The following is a 19,216-nucleotide window of genomic DNA, read 5'->3' on the forward strand; positions in this document are numbered from 1 at the left end:
GGAGAACATACGGTATTTGTCCTTTCGGGACTGAAAGCCTTTCTCTCAAACTCCTTTCTTCTGCTTATTCCACTTGATGTTAGCCAGGTGGTTTTGCTGGTTATGCTTGGGTCAGGCTGTGCCTTGTTGCTCCCTGATTTAGTGGGCACCTCTTAGATGGAAGAGCCCAAGTCTGGGTAACTTTCTTCTGGCCACACACAGTAGTGGGCCATCCTAAGTGATTCCTTCAGTCACTGAGCCAAAATTGATCTAAAAAAATGATATCATGCCTACTTAGTGTCAGACCCTGAGCATGTAAACAGGATAAACCAGCAGCAGCAGCACTGACTTGGGTGGGGGGAGACTTAGAAATACAGACTTGCCCTACAGTGTGATATGTAAGATGCCTAAGCAGAGCAAGGAGTGGCCAATTCTATTAAAGGAGCAGAGAGGTGAGAATAGAGTGTAGGAGGGAGGTGGGAAAGGCCAGTGTGTTTGGGAAACAGCAATTAGTGGTGGCGTGGCCAGGAAGCGAGGAGAGGCCAGGAGAGGCCGGCCAGGGAATGCGGCTGGAAAGGCAGGTTGGGGCGAGATTCGGAAGGACCTCAGTGACAGTCCAGTGAACTGTACTTTCCCTGGAGGCATTCCAGAGTAGGCCAAGAACTCAGTTTGTGTTTCTGGGTGTTTGAAAGATTGCATGGCTTCCTGCCTCCCCACTCCTGATCCAGTTATTGCAATAATAACAATAATTTAGGCCGATCACTTCAGATTTTATGCGTGCTTTTTATTTTCTGCTTTCAAATAAGTATGAGTCACCTCAAACTCAATTATTCTATTTTATGATATTTTTCTCTAAAAAAAGATATCACTTCCAACTATGTTCTATTTTCACAGATTAAGCCTTATTTTAAAAAATTGTGTATATTTTTGAACATTCACAAAAGTAAGGGGGTTTAGTGTAAGGAATCTCTCTGTATCTGTCTCCCAGTTTACAATGATCAATTCCTTTATACTCCTCTTCTCCCTCCACTTTGAAGCAAAGTTCAGACATTATATAATTTCATCTGTAAATACTTCAGGGTATATTTTTAAAATGAAATTTTAAAGTCTATTTTTATTTAAGAGGCAGAGTGACAGAGAGACACAGAGATCGTCCATCTGCTGGTTCACTCACCAAATGCTTGCAACAGCTGTTCAAAGGCAGAGACAGAGAGAGAGAGAGACAGAGAGAGAGAGAGAGATTTAATCTGCCTGTTCACTCCCCAATGGCCACAACAGCCAGGACTTGTCCAGGCCAAAGCCAGGAGCCAGGAGCTCTCTCCTAGTCTCCCACATGGGTGCAGGGACCCAAGTACCTGGGCCATTCTCTGCTGCTTTCCCAGGTGCATGATCAGGGAGTGGATTGGAAGTGGAGCAGCTGGGACATGAACCAGTACCCATATGGGATGCCGGTGCCACAGGCCATGGCTTTAGCATGCTGTACCACAGCACTGGCCTATTAATACTGTTAATACCTCCCCAGTTTCGCTTCAGGTCACAGCCTCACAGTTCCCCCTCCTGGTTTCTCCCAAGCCCTTGTTCCTGATGCCAGAGAAAGGCTCTTCTAGTCTCTTCAGCCAGCAGAAACAGGAGCAGGAGACCTGCCTCTCCTTCCCTCCCACCACTCTCTCAAACCCAGGGCTTTCCTGCTAGCGTCTACTGGGTGGAAGTTCTGCCCAAGGGTTCATTTCAGAGACTTCTGTAATCCCAAGAGGATCAGCTTTAATCTTCCCCACCTACAAGATGAGTGGCAGCTTGAAGCCAAGTGCTTCCCAGCCAGGGAGAGAGACCCGGATGTGTCCTTTTCTCCTCTCTGTCTCCCACTCCCACCCCCTTTTGCAGGGGAGCTGACTGTGCTGCTCTGGGGAGGGACTGAGGGAAGCCGGGCTGGCTCTGGTGCAAGTCGCCTGCACGGAGCTGGCAGCTGAGAACCACTTTCTCTCGGCTTGCCCCCTGCTGGGGAAACTCCAAGAGGGAGACTTGGCACTGGCAGGGAGAAGCCTCTGGATGGAAGCTCCCAGGCTGCTGCAGGGCCAGGCAGGGCCTCACAGGACCATGTGGGCCATAGAGGCAGAGGCTGATGCCTCCTTTCCTTCCAGAGAACTCCCTAGAAAGGCGAGGCAAATATCAAGGCCCACGGGACAGTGTGGAGCGTGTGGGACTGGGGACTGCAGACCTGCATCCTGGACCTGCGGCTACCACTCCATGGCTGTGCGATGTTCGGTTAAACTGTTTAGGATTTTTGCCCCAATTCTAGCTTCTCTATTTATAAAATGAGTGTGGTTTGTAATACCTCCCTCATAGAGCTGTGGGGGAGAATTAGCTGAAAGAACGGATGGGGAGCTGGAACATCGGGAGCTGGTTAATAAATATTCATTGATTCCACGGAGGAACTGGAGAGAAAGGAAACCACTGGATTCTGGAGGCTTAGCGAATTCTCAGCTCATTCTATAGACTTCTGTACTGGATGACGGGCATCTGTCATGCTTCTGGTTTTCAGTAAAGATGCATGTTTATTGTTCACCACGAGATCCCGAGAGGCTCCCTAAATATTCTGGGCCTCAGAAGGACTTTCTCTGGCCTGCTGCAGATCAACACAGAGGACAGAAGGAGCTGCTCCCCGCAGATCCAATGGCCTCTCTCTCAAGCCGTTCGCTGCCCTGTGAGAAGCGGCCTTCCTTCATGCTCCCAGCTGCTCGGTCCCGTTCTGGGGGAGGCCAGCATGACACAGCTCCATGTCGCCCGCCCTATGGCCTACAGTGGGGGAAGGAGCTGTGTCCCTGCTGGAACTGAAAAACATCATCGAGGGCTGCAACTTTTACAGGGAAGGTTACCATGCCAACCACAGCCTCCTTGCCCAACAGGAATGAAAGGAAACAAGGCCGTAGGTGACATGTGTCTATTGTGTGTCCAGAAACTTGCCTGCAACCTACTGGGGGCTGCTGACTGCTGCTCAGCAGGATGGGGTGCGGGGATTCAGGTTGGATTGCAGTGGGACTCGGGCGCGGCAGGGCTGCTGAGGGCAGGGTGGACCCGGAGCATTGGGAAACACTCTTCCGAGATTGATACCCATCTCTTGGTGAGATGTGTGGGTGTGGTACCGACAGCAGGCGTGGGAGGGGATGGTGTCCTAGATACCAGGTTCTGGCTGTGACGGGAACTTCAACTTCCTCCAGGTTCTTTTTGCCCTTGCCAGGGAGCACAGGAGGTCACCGCTGCTTGGGGGGGGGGGGGGGGGAGCGGGAAGGGAGGGAAGGGCAGCCAGCAGGGACTGCACTGGGAAAGGGGACGGGCAGGGACACAGATGCCCCTCGGTGAAGGTACCAAAGCTTGGCAATCAGGGCCCAGACATGCCGGAGGAGAGGCGGTGCTCCCAAGGGGGAGGAAAGGCCAAGGGCTCAAACCTCCACTCCTGAACTGGGAAATTGCAGAGACTTAAAGTGACATTTATGAAGCACCTGTCCTGCATCAACCATTCGACACCAGTTCGCGCACGCGTGCGCATACACACACACATCTCATTTCACTCGATTATGAGAACAAACCTGCAAATCAGAAATTGTTCTCCCCCATTTCACCAATGAGATGAGAACATTAGGCTGACAGAGGGTAATTCTCTTCCCCAGCATCAGACAGGTCGTCAGGGCATTGGAACCCCCTCTGCCTGAGTCCTGCATGGGAAAACTCCAAGAGATTACGGTTGCCCTATTTTCTTCTGGAAAGATCTCCTCCCAAGCTCCCCAGGTTCCGGCTTCCCAGGGACCAAGGCGGTTGGGAAGAGACTAAAGGTCGACCACGACTGGTTTACCCCCAGCCCCAGGCCACAATAGCTAGGGCGAAGGAGCAGCGCCAAGAGGCGCTTCATCTGCACCCTCTCCTTAGATCCCACCATCCCTGGGGCGGCGAAAGCCTCTTGCACAAGGTCACTGAGCTAGCGCCTGGCCGAGCTGGGATTCCCACTCGGCTCGGCCAGGGGTCATGGCTGCGCGGAGCCCGCGAGCCTCCTGCGGCGCCCTAGGGTGGTGCAGCTCCCGCTGGGGGAGGGTCCAAGGGGCTGGGGGTGGGCGCGGGCGCGGCGGCGGAAGCGGCCTCCATCCCGGGCAGGCTCCCCGCCCCCGGCCCGCCTCCGCCCGCCCCGCGCCATGTATGGTGCTTCCTCCCGGAGCCCTACAAGGCGCTTCCTCCCTGCCAGAGGCCCATACAAGGCGCTTCCTTCCCGGCGCGTCTGGCAGGCGGCCCGCGGGCGGCTGCGGGCTGGGAGCCCGGGCTCGGAGTCCGCCCGCACCCAGGAGCCCGCGGCCAGGGGGAGCCCGCTGCCAAGGAGGGGGCGGCCGGCGGGAGGGGTCGGGAGAGCGCGGCCCGGCCGGGTCGCCGCCGGGCCCGGCGCAGGGAAACGCGCACAGGGCGGCTTCGAGTCCGTTGGCAGGCGCAGTACCTTCCTCCACACCCCGGAGGTCGGAGGCGCCCTCCGCTCCCCACAGCTTTCGCATTTCCCCCCGCTTCCTTCCCCGACCCCTTGCTGGAGATCCGTCAGCAGCTCCCAGCCCGGAACCTGAAGCCCCAACTCCCAAGCACCGCGTCCGAGCCCGCCCGCTCGTCTTCTGTGTTTGGCAAGTTGGTCTTCGGTCATCCCTAACTGCTTCTCTCTGTGCCTTCCTCCCTCCTTGCCGGTCCCCCCCCACCCCGCCTTTCCTCAAGCTGTCCCCATGTTCCCGGTGGGCCCCTTCCACAACCATTCTCTGAGCGAACGCCTCACCCCCATCCCGGCGGTCAGGAGACCTATGACCTTGACAGTTGGCTCCCGCTCACCTTTGCGTTTCTCGTTCTGACCTCGGGAAATGATCACTAGGATTGTATCTGGGCGAGGGAAAGTGGGGAAGGCCTGTTTTTACCGCAGACAGAGGACCTTGATTTTACCTTCGGTCTGGAGTTAGATGAGCAGCTTAACGGTGTAGGGGAACTTGGAGGGGTGGGCTGGGATGTGTGCAGACCGAGAAGGGGCCAGCAGTGCCTGCTGGGTGTCCCCCTCCCGAATGGCCTCTGCTGCTCCACCTACAGATCTGGTCAACCCACTACTGCAAGAACCCCCAAGCCCCCACGGGCTCTCCCCAGAGCACCTCCAGAGATTTAAACCGGGCCCAAAGGCGTGGCTATCCTGCCCTGGGTGAGGATCAAAGGGACAGCAGACACAGAAGCAGCCGCAGGTCCCCAGCTCCCATCCCCTAGCTGGGACCAGCGTGTTCCAGCGGCACAGTTGTCCTCAAAGCCCAGGTTTTCTGCTGGGGAGGAGACAGGCCAGCCACCATGTGGCCAGCTGGGCTGAGTGCCCTGATTGTGCCTCCGCAGGTGAGGCAGGTAAAGAAAGGCTCCGAATTTGGGGATGACAGGAGTGTGTGTGTGTGTGTGGGGGGGGTGATTTGCCAGAAAGGAGCTAGTGCCAAACAGCTTCTGAGTCTGATCCAGAATAAAATCAAAGGCTTCCGGACACACACATCCACGCACGTGCGCAGTGTGATTGTAAATAAGGAGCTTTGCGGGTCTTCCCGCCCCAGAGATGCTGAGTGCCTGTGAATTGTGTGCATGCATGGAGAGGCTTCCAAAAATCTGGAGTCAGGTTTTGTAAAAAGCTGGGACTCAAGGCCGAGCCTCACATCCCCGGCCTGGAGCGCCGCCTGTCCTGTTTTCCCAGCCAGTGCTGCAGGTCCCCCACAAGCCTACGCGCCCGGTTGCCACCTAGGATTGTGGGTAATGTAGTCCATAGAGGCCAGGCTGCCACTGACGGTGCTTCCCGCCCTTTTCCCGCTTCCTCTCCGCCCCCTGCCGGCCATCACCCGCTCCTGCCTGAGGCTGACGGAGTGAAGGGTGAGCCGTGTTTGTGGGCTGGGAGATCCCCGACGGGAAACCAGCGAGCTATTTATAACGGAGCCTGGAGGAGGGGAAGGCCTGAGAGGAGGTGGGGCGTCCCTGGAGGCTGCCGCAGAATTTTCAGGAACCCCAGGCCCCTGCTTGGGCAGGACTTATGTTCTCTTTCGTGTGAGGGCACTGGGAGCACCCGAAAATCCTGGGAAGCATAGAGGCTGTTCTTGGCTTGCGAGGACACAGTGGACCCTGGAACCTGGCCTTTGGGCCTTTCTGTGGTGGGGACATTGAAACCTGGATTTTGATTAATAGGCTTTTTTTGGGGAGGAAAAAATTGAGTGAGACACCCCATTAAGATCAATTGGCTGATATGAGGGTACTTTTAAAAAAAGATTTATTTATTTGAAAGGCACAACGTTAGAAAGAGGGCGAGACAGAGAGAGAGAGATCTTCCGTCTTCTGGTTTACTCCCCAGCCGGCCCCGACGCCTGGGGCTGAGCCAGGAGCTAGGAACTCCATCTGGGGCTCCTGTGTGGGTGCAGCAGCCGAAGTACTCGAGTGTCCCCGCTGTTTTCCCAGGTGCAGTAGCAGGGAGCCAGACTGGAAGCAGACCTGCTGGGACTCGGTCCGCTCTCACGTGGGATGCCGGCGGCGCCAGAGGCGGCCCCTGTACAAGAGTACTTCAACAAGAGTTTCTGGAGAAGTGCAACTACTAGGTAAGTTTATTTTGGTGCCAACAGTTTTGAAGGAAGATGCATTGTCTTCTTATTGCTTTGCTGTGCTTTTTTCTCAGCCAAATGAGACGCTCTTTACAGACAGGAACCGAACCCCTCAAAATGGTACCCACCCCTCCTTACCAAGACTGGATTGGGTGCTGTTTTTCATACTCCCTGCGTGGACTGTCTTTATTGTATCCCCCTTGCCTGACATAATACACAGTTGTTGAATGAATGAATGTGTGACTGTGAATCAGTGATAGTGCATACTGTTTGTGAGATACTTGATAAGTACTGCCTTGACATTTCCTCAGTGTTTTGTGGACTGCAAACCAGCTTCTATTGTTTAAGTGCTTGTCACCAAGATCTTTTGTGTTTGAGCAGTGATAGGAACTGGTACCCAGCTTCAGATGGACGCTTAGCTGTGGCCAGAGTTTGCCTTCCTTCCTGCTGGCTGCCGAGCAGGCGGATGGGTGAGGGGGTATACATAGTGGGAACTGGCCTGAGCCTCCTGCCAGGCACACCTGTCATGGCCCTCTGACATAGCCCTTTTTTTTTTTTTTAATGTTTACTTATTTATTCTCTTTTAGAAAAGCAGAACAATAAAGAGAGCTAGGGAGGGAGGAAGGGAGGGAAGGAAGGGAAGGAGACAGCTCCCTGTTCCATCTGTTGGTCCAGAGAGAGAGAGAGAGAGAGAGAGCTAGGGAGAGAGGGAGGGAGGGAGGGAGACAGCCTGCTCTCTGTTCCATCTGGTGGTCCACTCCCTGAGAGAGGCAGGGTTGTGTGAGGCAGAAGCCAGAGCCTAGGCGCTTCATCCAGGTCTCCCATGTGGGTTTCAGGGACCTAAGTACTTAGGTCATCATCTGCTTTATCCCAGCGTGCCTTAGCAGGGAGCTGGACTGGAAGGGGACCAGCTGGGACTGAAATCAGCACTCTGACATGGGACGCCAGTGTCCTCAGCAGTGACTTACCCCACTGCACCACAAAGCTCACCCCTGATGCAGTACTTGAGTCAGCTTGAACAGCTGCGCTGAGTTCTGAGAAGCTAATGAAAAAAACTTGCTCCAGGGGAGTCCTGAGCTGCCGCAGTGGGACTGGAGCCAGCAGACCCCTTGGAGGGCTGGGCCAGTGTCTGCGGACTCCCGAGTTGTTACCAGGGCCCTCCTGTCTCTGAATGCAGTAGGACTTTTTCAGTCTTCACATGGTTTTGACTGTTTCCTAGCAGCATTTGACTTCTTTGTGATCATCTCTCCTTCAAAATCCTCTTCAATCCTGTCATGTCTTTTTTTTTTAGAGAGAGTGATTGATCTGAAAGGCAGAGTTATAAACAGAGGCAGAGAAAGAGAGATCTTTGATCTGCTGGTTCACTCCCCAAATGGCTGCAATGGGTTGGCCTGGCCAGGCTAGAAACAGGAGCCAGGAGTTTTTCTGGGTCTCCCATGTGGGTGCAGGGGTGTGGGCCATCTTCCACTGCTTTCCCAGGTGCATTAGTAGGGTGCTGGATCGGAAGTGAAGCAGCTGGGACTTGAACCGGCACCCATATGCAATGCTGGTGCTGCAGGCAGTGGTTTTGCCATACTTCACAGCACCCTCCCCCTTTTAAGACTTACTCAAACATTTACCTGAAATATAAAGTGACATGAAAGGGAGGGAGGGAGAGGAAAGGAGGAGGAAAGGGAGTGAAAGATCTGTCGGCTGGTTCATTTCCCCAAACTCCTGCAACAGCCAGATTTGGGCCAGGTGGAAGGCCGGAGCCCAGAACTCCATCCTTGTCTCCCATGTGGGTGGCAGAGGCCAAGTATGCTGGCTATCTTCATCTATAGCTACCTTCCCAGGCACATTAGCAGGGAGATTGCAGAATGAAGCAGCTGGAATTCAAACTAGCATGCTCATAAGGAATGCTAGCATTGCAAGTGGCAGCTTTCACTCCCATTTCTTTTTTTTTTTTCTTTTTTAAGAGATTTATTTATTTATTTGGAAGGCAGACTTACAGAGAGAAAGACAGAAGTTCTCCATCCGCTGATTCACTCCCCAGTTGGCCACAACATGGGAGTTGGGTTGATCTGAAGCCAGCAGCCAGGAGCTTCTTCTATGTCTCCCATGCTGGTGCAGGGGCCTAAGGACTTGGGCCACATTCCACTGCTTTCCCAGGCCATAGCAGAGAACTGGATTCTATTTATTTGAGAGGTAGAGTTACAGACAGAGGGAGAGACATAAAAAAAGGTCTTTGGGGCCTGCGCTGTGGCGCAGTGGGTTAATGCCCTGGCCTGAAGCGCCGGCATCCCATATGGGTGCCGGTTTTAGTCCCAGCTGCTCCTCTTCCGATCCAGCGCTCTGCTATGGCCTGGGAAAGCAGTAGAAGGTGGCCCAAATCTTTGGGCCCCTGCACCTGCGTGGGAGATCCAGAAAAAGCTCCTGGCTCCTGGCTTCAGATCAGCACAGCTCTGGCTATTGTGGCCATCTGGGGGAGTGAAGCAGTGGATGGAAGACCACTCTGTCTCTTCCTCCCACTGCCTGCAACCCAAGATCATCACTGTAGCAAAGCCACAGCCCAGAAGCAGCTCCTGCAAAAGATATCTAACGTTGCTGCTGACTGCGTCCTGTGATGACCTATTACAAAATCATTATAATTAAATTATCATGGCAGAAATTCCCACTCCCATCATGTACCTGAAGCTACTTCCAAGACTTCCTAAAAAGGTCAGAAAACTGAAGGTCATCAAACTTCTGGAAAACTCCACCCAAAGTACCACCCGCTGTGCCTCCAGATCACATAAAACAATGACCCCAGAACTTGTGGGTTGCAGCTCACTTTTGAGCATGCCCTGTGCCCCTTCTTTTTTAAAGATTTATTTATTCACTTGAAAGTAAGAGTTACACAGAGAGAGGAGAGAGAGAGAGAGAGAGAGAGAGAGAGAGGTCTTCAATCCGATGGTTCACTCCCCATTTGGCCACAACAGCTGGAGCTGTGCCAATCCGAAGCCAGGAGCTTCTTCCAGGTCTCCTACGTGTGTGCAGTGTCCCAAGGACTTGGGCCATCTTCTACTGCTTTCCCAGGCCATAGCAGAGCGCTGGATTAGAAATGGAGCAGCCAGGACTAGAACCAGCACCCTTAAGGGATGCTGGCGCTTCAAGCCAGGACGTTAACCCACTGTGCCCCAGCCAGCCCCAGCGCCCCCTCTTGAGAGTGTATTTTTGATTTTATTAATACATCTTGTTCCTCTGCTAACCTTCATTTGTGCCGCATCCTCAAATTCTTTCTTGCATTGGAGACAAGAACTTGAACTCTTTAACCCCTAAAACTGTTGCAAAGTGGGCTCCAGCCCCTCGGGAGTCTGTGGGTAGATGGGTTACTACTTTGATCAGGGCTTGAGGGTTCTGCAAAACTTCTCAGAATAGTCTAGTAGTAGGATGTCAGCCATGGAGATGACCACTGAATTCTGAGTCTTGTAATCCTTGCCAGCTTGACCCTTACGGCACCCCTTTAATTTAGTGGGTTAATATTTAGTGAGGATTTGACTTGTAACCACCACAGTGAAGACAGAAAAATTGCAAGCTCAGGGAGAGAGACTGGGGCCTGATACAGTCTGCGTGAAAGCCATTAGAGATGGGGGCTTGGTTCCAATATTCCAAGATGTGGCACAGTGTCTGGTTGTAGTAGACAGTTAAGTAGCAAGTTAAGTAAAAACTTTAATAAAATTCTCCATTATAAACATGAAGAAACTGAAAGAGAGCTTAAGTAACATATCCAAGGTCACACACTGGTCTAGTAAATGGCACAGTCACACCCTGGACATCTGCCTCCACTCTGCCAGTCACTAGTAAACAGGAAGGGAAGGAGAAATGTATTTGGGAAACAAAAGGGGCTACTCCTTTCTCCACTCAAGGAAGTGCAAAACTGGAGGTTAACCAGGAAAGATCACACTTCACACACACACACACACACACACACACACTGGAATGGTTTCTAAGCACATGAAAAGATGCTCAATAGCACTGTCATTGGGAAAATGCACATCAAAACCAGAGTGACACCAGTAATGAACAATTTTATAAAGAAATTCAGAAGCCGGCGCCGTGGCTCAATAGGCTAATCCTCCACCTTGCGGCGCCGGCACACCGGGTTCTAGTCCCGGTTGGGGCGCCGGATTCTGTCCCGGTTGCCCCTCTTCCAGGCCAGCTCTCTGCTATGGCCAGGGAGTGCAGTGGAGGATGGCCCAGGTGCTTGGGCCCTGCACCCCATGGGAGACCAGGAAAAGCACCTGGCTCCTGGCTCCTGCCAGGATCAGCGCGGTGCGCCGGCTGCAGCGGCGGCCATTGGAGGGTGAACCAACGGCAAAGGAAGACCTTTCTCTCTCTCTCTCTCTCTCTCTCACTGTCCACTCTGCCTGTCAAAAAAAAAAAAAAAAAGAAATTCAGGAGGCTGGCACTCTGGCATAGTGGGTAAAGCCACTACCTGTGGTGCTGGCATCGCATATGGGTGCCAGTTTGGTTTGAGTCTGGGCTTCTCCACTTCTGACCCAGCTCTCTGCTGTGGCCTGGGAAAGCAGTGGAAGATGGCCCAAGTCCTTGGACCCCTGCAACCACATGGGAGACCTGGCAGAGGCTCCTGGCTCCCGGTCAGTGCAGCTCCAGCCATTGGGGCCAACTAGGGAGTGAGCCAGCGGATGGAAGACCTCTCTCTCTTTCCACCTCTCCTCTCTGTGTAACTCTGATTTTCAAGTAAGTAAATAAATCTTTAAAAAAAAATTCAGAAAACCATTCCACCTAAAATAGCATCCAAAAGAATAAAATATTTAGGAATAAATTTATTTTTTTAAAGATTTATTTATTTATTTGAAAGTCAGAGTTAGACACGAGAGGAGAGCCAGAGAGAGGTCTTCCATCTGCTGGCTCACTCCCCAGTTGCCTGCAAAGTCTGGAGCTGGGCCGATCCAAAGCCACGAGCTAGGAGCTTCTTTTGGGTCTTCCACATGAGTGCAGGGGCCCAAGGACTCAGGCCATCTTGTACTGCTTTCCCAGGCCATAGCAGATAGCAGGATCGGAAATGGAGCAGCCGGGACTCGAACCGGTGCCCATATGGGATGCTGGCATTGCAGGTGGCAGCTTCACCTGCTATGCCACAGTGCCTGCCCCAGAAATATTTAACCACCTTAAAAGACTTAAAGAAGAACTGTAAAATGTTGCTGAAAGAAATTAAATAGTACCTAAATAAATGGATAAGTGATTCTGTGTTCATGGATCGGAAAACTTTATATTGATAGCAGTGCTACCTAAAGCAATCTACAGATTGAATGCAATCCATATTAAAATTCCAGTGGCCTTTTTGGCAGAAATGGAAGCTGATCTTAATTTACTGTGGGACTTTAAGAAGCCCTAAACAGCTAAAACAATATTGAAAAAGTTGGAGGTCTCAGTCTTATTGATTTCAAAATTCTCTACAGGGGTGGACATTGTGGTACAGCAGGTTAAGGTGCCACTTGGGTTGCCTGCATTCCATTTCAGAGTCCAGGCTGCTCTGTTTCTGACAGAACAACTATTTGAGTTCCTATCACCTTTGTGGGAGACTCAGATAGGATTCCTGGTTCCTGGCTTCATCTTGGTACAGACCTGGCTGTTGTGGGCATTTGGTGGATAAACCAGTGGATGAAAGATCTCTGTCTCCATCTCTGTTGCTTTCAAATAAATGTATAAATCTAAAAACAAAGACTGCTGCCATTCCTGCCTGGAGCCTTCCTAAAGTTTCCAGCTTCTTCCCTGGTCTCCTGGCTTTACTGTTTTGCTGTTTAGGTCTCCCTTCGGTGGGTCTGGAGAGCCCAGCAGGAGGGGCTAAGCCTAGATGGGGTTTGTTAGCAGAGAGGACGGGAGCTGGGAGCCAGTGGTTGGCAGGGAAAACTCCAGGAAGCTGGTTAGGAAGCCCAGGGGTGCGGGAGAACCAAGTTAATCTATCTATGCTTAAGTCAACCCTGACTCACAGGGAAGTGATTTCAGCTCCCACAACCTCTTGGGATGTTGGCTGTTTCCCTTCTCAGCTCTACCTTGGCTTCAGGCAACTCCATTGCCCCTTCTGATCCTCTCTTTTCTCATCCCCAGCACTGGAGACAATGAGGCTTAGATGAAGGGCTAACAAGATCACTCATGTGTTAAGAGCACTGAATTTGGAGTTCAGCACTAATTGTTCACGTTGTTTCTGCTGATTGGCTTTGTGAACCTGACAGGCCATCGTGTTCTCTGGGATTCAGCTTTCTTCTCTCTTCAGTGAGTCCTTTGGAAGAAGTAAGGTCCAGGGCCCTTTCAAGTGCTGAGGTGCCCCAGAGAAGAGCCATTTATGGGGGAGGCATAAGCAGAACTGCAGTCTGAGATACTGGTCCCGAGAATGGGTCCCCAGTACAGTAGACCTGTGCCTTTTTGCCATCCCCTCTAGGGTTGCTCCCAAGCCACAGGTCCAAGGGCCTTCCACAAGGCCCTTGTTCTTCACACTGCCTCAACTGGCCTGGCACCCAGGACTGATTTCACCCTGGATGCCTCTGCTGCCTCCTTTTTAGTCTGGGCTGTCTCCCAGGCCTCAACCAGTCCCACTGGTTGCCTCAGGACAAATCTCTTCTGAACTTCAAACCCTGCAGAAAGGACTCTTAAAGGCTGATGAGTAAAACCAGACTTCAGTGAAGAATCAAACTGAATTTTTATAGTGCATACCTTGAGCCTAGTAAGATCCCAAATGCTATACATATCATGTTCTAAAATGGATGTTCGTGACAAACCTAGATTACTAAAAAACGGCAACCAGCATTGTGTCACAGCAGTTTAAGCCACCACCTGTGACACTGGCATCCCATATGAGATCCGGATGCTCCACTTTTTAAAGATTTATTTATTTGAAAGAGTTACACAGAGAAGGCACAGAAAGAAGTCTTCCATCTGCTGGTTCACTTCCCAGTTGGCCGCAGCAGCTGGAGCTGCACTGATCTGAAGCCAGGAGCCAGGAGCTTCTTCCAGGTCTCCCACGCAGGTTCAGGGGTCCAAGGACTTGGGCCGTCCTCTACTGATTTCCCAGGGCATAGCAGAGAGCTGGATCGGAAGTAGAGCAGCTAGGTCCTGAACCGGTGTCCTTATAGGTAGCTTTACCTGCTACACCACAGCACCGGCCCAATGCTCCACTTCTGGTCCAGCTCCCTGCTAATGTGCTTGGGAGAGCAGTGGAAGATGGGTCAAATGCTTGGGCCCCTCCACTTTCATGGGAGAGCAGGATGGAGTTCCTGACTCATGCCTTTGGCTTGGCCCATTCCCCACCAATACCAGTGGATGGGAGATCATCTCTCAAATTCTGCTTTTCAAATAAATAGTTTTTAAAAAATGTTGAGAACATTTAAGAAATGATAGTATGTTTTCTCTATTTCTGAAGTTTCAATAATTTCCTGTTGAATATTTTTTTCTAAACTCCTTCATACTTTAATATACACTTCCTAAGAAAAAGTATTCTGTTATAAAACCAGTGGTTATCAAGCTTAGATTTACTATTGATAATAGCACTTTTTATCTATAGTCTGCATTTCAAATTTGTTACAGTTGTCTAAACGACAGATTTTAAGAACAGGGGCAGACAACACTTTAATATCTGAGAAGTTCCCTTGTATGTGTCCATTCTTCACTGAGGATGCTGGATAAATTACAGGGTCCTCTCCAGAGAATCCAAGGGCACGTTCCTTTTATCCATCCTCATCCATGGCTGTGGCTGTGCTTAGCAGTCCACACGTGTGGGGGGAAGGATGTGTTAGAAACACTCAATGACTTTCAGGTGCTCTCCAAGCTGCTGTTGGTCTCTGAAAGCTCAGGAGGGGTGGGTGAGATGAGTCCTGTCTTCTTGGCTGTCCCAGGAGGGTTCTTGAGTGAGGAATGACCCATACTGGCATTGGCTTTGGCACAAAACACAACCAAGTCCCAGATTTTGCCACTTTGTAGGTTGTGGACTAGGACAGGCAGAAATCAAAAGATGGAATCTCTACCTTTCAAATAAGTAACTAAATAAACCTTTAAAAAATAAAATGACATAATACATATTTTTAAAAAAGGTTTACATAACTGTAACTGTTCAATAAATGTCAGTGACTAAATTATTTTACAGATGTCTAGCTCAAAGGCCAGATTGCTGAGTGCTATAAAAACAGGGCTGAGCTGGAGTGAGACTCCTGGGCTCTCCTTTCATTCATCCTCACTTCTTTTGGTAGACTGCCCACTCTATTTCTCCAAAATTTAAGGGCAAAGCAAATTGTCCTAGGCATCTGTTTATCACTTACCAGAAAGCAGCTCCTCCTTAGGGATTAAGTTTCCACAGCCCATATCCCTCACTCTAGCACCACCTTGTGGTCACCAGTACAAACTCACCCTGGCCACCTCCAGAGGATGGACTTGGCAGTGGAAGTATCCTTATCAGAGCAGCTCCCAATTCCTGTGGTAGGTAAGTGCCAGGCACTATATACTACGTCGTTCATTTCTCTTACTCCATTAAAACCTTGTTACCCCAATATTCACGAAGCAGGCATTGTTACAGGGAGGAAAACTGCTGCACAGAGACATGGGGTAATCAACCAGTGTCCAAGAGAAAGCCAAGATTTTCCACCCCAGGCCTACTTCACAGCTCCTGCTCCTGACTTGGATATCCTGATAGAAAAGCCCTTTAGATTCAAGACATGCCTTACACTGACAGGGAAATCAAGAGTCAGGAAAGGACTTACCTGATGTCACAGCCTAGCTAATAGTAGAGACAGAACAAAGAACCAGATCTCTTGATAAGACCCCTTGTCCTGGGCTCTTAGGTGAGCACACCATGCCTTGTAGGGATATTCCTAGAGGTGTCTACCTGAAGCAGAGTTCACTGAGACAGGACTGAGACTTGATTTAGAAAATCCTGGAGGAAGTGACTTGTTTGTGCATGTTATCTCTAGTTGCTCTGTTGTTAGCAATTTGTGGCACCCACCCAAACTGCTACAAAATGAGCAACCATGCCCCTTCTCTCTGGTGTTACTGCGATGCTCCCACACCCTCTGCCTTGTCAGTTCCTGTCCCCTAAAGTGCAGTCCCATCAGGGTGGGACTTGGCAGGGGGAGTCCCAGCTGGCACACACTCAAATTGGCAACAAGGGAGAAGCTGGCATGAGGCTCAAATTCTGCCTTGGCACTTAGCCCTGAATCCACTGTGCCTGTCTGGGAGCGCCACAGCATGGGAACCAGAGCCAGAGAACAAAAGATGGCAAGTGCAGCAGGCCCAAACAGGCAAGCACCGTAACCCACACCCGGCACCACTGTGCTTCCTTCCAGAAATCCCAACTTCAAGAATAGCACCTAGGGATGCATGATGAAGAAAAACGCCAGCTCCGCCTGACCAGGCATGCTTGCCCTTTGCAAAGGACAACTGGATTTCAGCAGGGCCATCATCTAGATCAGGTGAGAAAGCAGTGAACGTGTGCTGAGAGCACGAAGTCACAGAGAAACTGCTAGCAGGGGGCCTTTAATGGAAACCTCTTCCTCTGGTCTGGAGAGCACAAGCCACATACCACCTTGGCTCTTTAGTGAAGGCTTCAGAAACTACCAAATAAGGTCTAGCACACCTCACACTTCGGGAAAATTAACACAGCAATCCCTCTTCTGCTCCTAACCTGAACCAAGGGCCCCCACTCCTCGGGCCAACCCGACTTGCTCTCAGATTACTCTGCTACCCAATATGAGGTATGCAGTGCTGAGGCAGAGTGGGAGGGAAAGGGCCTAGCCTAGTTTCTCGGCTCTTCCATCTGGACCACTCTATTATAGGGCGCAAAGACAAACAGATGCAGAAAGAGCATCAATTTTGCAGTTAAGCCTGGGGTGAAATTTTGGTATCACCACTGGCAGGCTGTGACTTAAAGCTCTTTTAGTTGATCTATAGAATGGGGCATAACACCTCCCTGCAGGGGATGTTTAGTTATGAGACAACATACTTGAAAGTGGGGGAAATAGTTCCCCTTTGACAAATGGAAAGGAGGGAAGTGGGATACAATCAAGTTGAAGCTCCCTTCTCTAGGGTAATCTTGAGATCATGACCTCAGATGTCATTTGCATATGCCCTTCCATGGGCAGTGTATGGAAAACTCAGATCTAAGGCTGGGAAGTTACTAGCCACCACTGATCTGACAAATGCCTCGGAGAACTCATACTTTTCTAGGAACCTCAGACCTTTTCTAGGAACAGTCCTAAAAAATCTCAAGCACACAAAGTGTATTCTTAAATATGGTTTAATACTCTTCTCCATTTCTGTACATCACAACACCAAGATTTTGCTGCTTAGGATCTCTCTGCAGAGGCTATAGAGAATGCAAAGGCTACGGTTTTCACCCCCTCTTATTTCTGTGTTTGTAAGTGTAAGTGTAATACATATCAGTATATATTGATACACACATCAATATATAATGCAATATATATCACTGAAGAGAACACATTGATTAAAGAAATACAAAATTTGGCATCATTTCCAAACTTAAATAGTAAAAATAAAAACTACAAAAGGAGCTGCATACCCTAAATGTATCATGTGAAACAACAAGCATATTTAAAAATGTAAATTTACATCCAATTTCTCTGGTCTTGTCATATCACATTAGACCCATTTACAATGGCAAAACCCTAAGGTACTGCTGTGAAGAGAGCATGTTTGCTTGCTCTTGGGTATTCTGCAAACAAACAGCAGAGCCCAAAGCAAAAGCCGGTGAAGCCTCCCACGCTGGTGAACAGCAAAGAGTTGACTCTTCTCGCTGGGGGTTGAGACAACAGGTTACGCATCGACAGACAGTCATTTGGACCTCTGAGTACAGTGTGAGAACCACAAGCTTTACATTTAAGACATACTCCCTTCATTCAAGTGAAACAGGATTATTGGAACGATAGGCAGGTCTGTAACCTGGGAACAAAGAGCTGGTTCAGACCAGTAAAGCTACAAGTGACTGAGTCAAGTCAGTGAAGAACAGCAGTCAGGCACTATAGTGTTAAAAGTACCCAATTTGAAAAACCAAATGCACCCCATGACCCTAACCAGGTGTGAGAGTGATACCAATTGACTTTTAAAACCTTTGGTCCTTCAAAGCCCATTTGGTACACTTTTTTCCATTGCTGCTACTGGGCACATCCTATTCATTTTGTTCACTGTCACCTCGAGCACGCCATGACCTTGCTTATCAGCTGGGTTCACATCCTAAGGACGGCCCAGCTGTGAAGCACATGCTTCAGGTTTTCAGGTCAATTTTTGGATTCAACATGGTAAAGTCCATGGTGCCAGAAGCTGTGTCCCATCCCTTCCCCGCCCCTGCCCTACCCGCCCCACTCCCATAATTTCTCCTGTGAGAGGTGCTTGTAAAGTCCCACATTTGAAACAGATGCTCCAACCCCACCAGGAGGTCAGGGGCTTATAATTACATGCACAGTCAAACATGTTTTGTCTGTCGTTCCTGTGAAAAATCTTGCAGTTCATTTAAAAAAAATCAAAACATTCACATAATCTCATGCCATCCAACATAAGGAAAACACAACCACCTCCCTTTTACCAAGGATAGACCCAAGCAAATAAACTTTAAATTTCTTTGCTTCCACTGAAATTGCATGTTTTATTTCTCCCAATCCCAGCAACAGCACAGAAGCCCCATCATATCCATCTCCAACTGGTTTCTAATAGGCTAGGATTAGGGGACCTTTGTCAAAGCAACTGATACAAAGGGCTCCCAAATGCTGTGCCCAAACGTGGCTGCCAAACACATGGAAGTAAACAGTGCACTGGCCCAGATGCTTCTTGAGTCAGTTTGACCTTGCAATGCAGTTTGCATCCTTGAAATTGACAGTCTGTAGGGGAAGGGAGAGTGTGAGGGAGTGAAGATGACATTGCCTCCTATTAGCTCACCCTTTCAACATTAAACAGAGACCAAGAGAGAAATGGTTCCAACATTTCACCACATATATTTCTTCTTATGCAGTCTAAGCTGAGAATGCCATGTAAATGGGTCACTGCGAAATGCAGCAATTTAATTTTTCTCCAATCAAAATAAGAAACAAACCAGTATGATCTCACTTCTATTAACTTTTGAAGGTTTACAGCAGTTAAAGTATTTTTGCTTCTATGTATGAAGGTTAAAAAAATCATTTTTTCATAAAATACAAGAGCAACCAATTTCACCATCGAGTAAAAGTAAAAATTGGGATTCTTTTTTAAATTAGTCCAAAGTGGCATTTAGGAACTTAGTTGTAGGCTGCTGCGCTGACACCATGACAAACCAAAGTGTAGGGTTGGGCCTGGTTTTGTTTCGGTTTTCTTTTCAATATCCAATGCTCATGGATTAAGTTCTGGAAATGTTCCAATTGTAAGGCAGGGATCTGTTTGGATTCCACCACGGGTATGCTCCTTGGGTTGGATGCTGGAGGGCGAGGCACGTTTTGCCGGACCCATGTCGACTACCTAGTAGTCATCAAGGTCAAAAAATTCATCGTCTCCTCCTTGATATTCCATTCCCTGGAAATCTACTCGGTACCGCAAGATACCTGGAGAAAGAAACCACAAATATAAAGTCCAGTTCTCTTACACAATTATAGAAAAGCAAAGAGATGATAAAA

At 49.8% G+C, this 19,216-nt stretch overlaps 1 protein-coding gene and 1 long non-coding RNA gene across 5 annotated transcripts in view; one reads left to right on the plus strand and one right to left on the minus strand.

The window, feature by feature from the left end:
* The first annotated feature begins 4,351 nt into the window (after positions 1-4,351).
* LOC103347881 (uncharacterized) overlaps positions 4,352-19,216 on the plus strand; it is a 32,429-nt gene continuing 17,564 nt past the window's right edge. Inside the window, exons 1-3 of one of the 4 annotated variants that reach the window (XR_011389745.1) lie at positions 4,352-4,628; positions 6,457-6,593; positions 15,908-16,033. This is a non-coding gene — a long non-coding RNA (uncharacterized lncRNA). Of the gene's footprint in view, positions 4,629-5,076; positions 5,374-5,867; positions 6,156-6,456; positions 6,594-15,907; positions 16,034-19,216 lie in introns of those variants that run through there. The other 3 variants (XR_011389746.1, XR_011389744.1, XR_011389743.1) reach the window with 3 other exon arrangements.
* ETF1 (eukaryotic translation termination factor 1) overlaps positions 18,200-19,216 on the minus strand; it is a 33,440-nt gene continuing 32,423 nt past the window's right edge. The window contains 1 exon segment of the mRNA NM_001082767.1: positions 18,200-19,144. Within this exon segment, the coding sequence (NP_001076236.1) occupies positions 19,062-19,144 (83 nt within the window). The 3' untranslated portion in view covers positions 18,200-19,061.

The sequence above is a fragment of the Oryctolagus cuniculus genome, chromosome 6, assembly GCF_964237555.1.
Source record: "Oryctolagus cuniculus chromosome 6, mOryCun1.1, whole genome shotgun sequence".
Lineage (NCBI taxonomy): Eukaryota > Metazoa > Chordata > Mammalia > Lagomorpha > Leporidae > Oryctolagus > Oryctolagus cuniculus.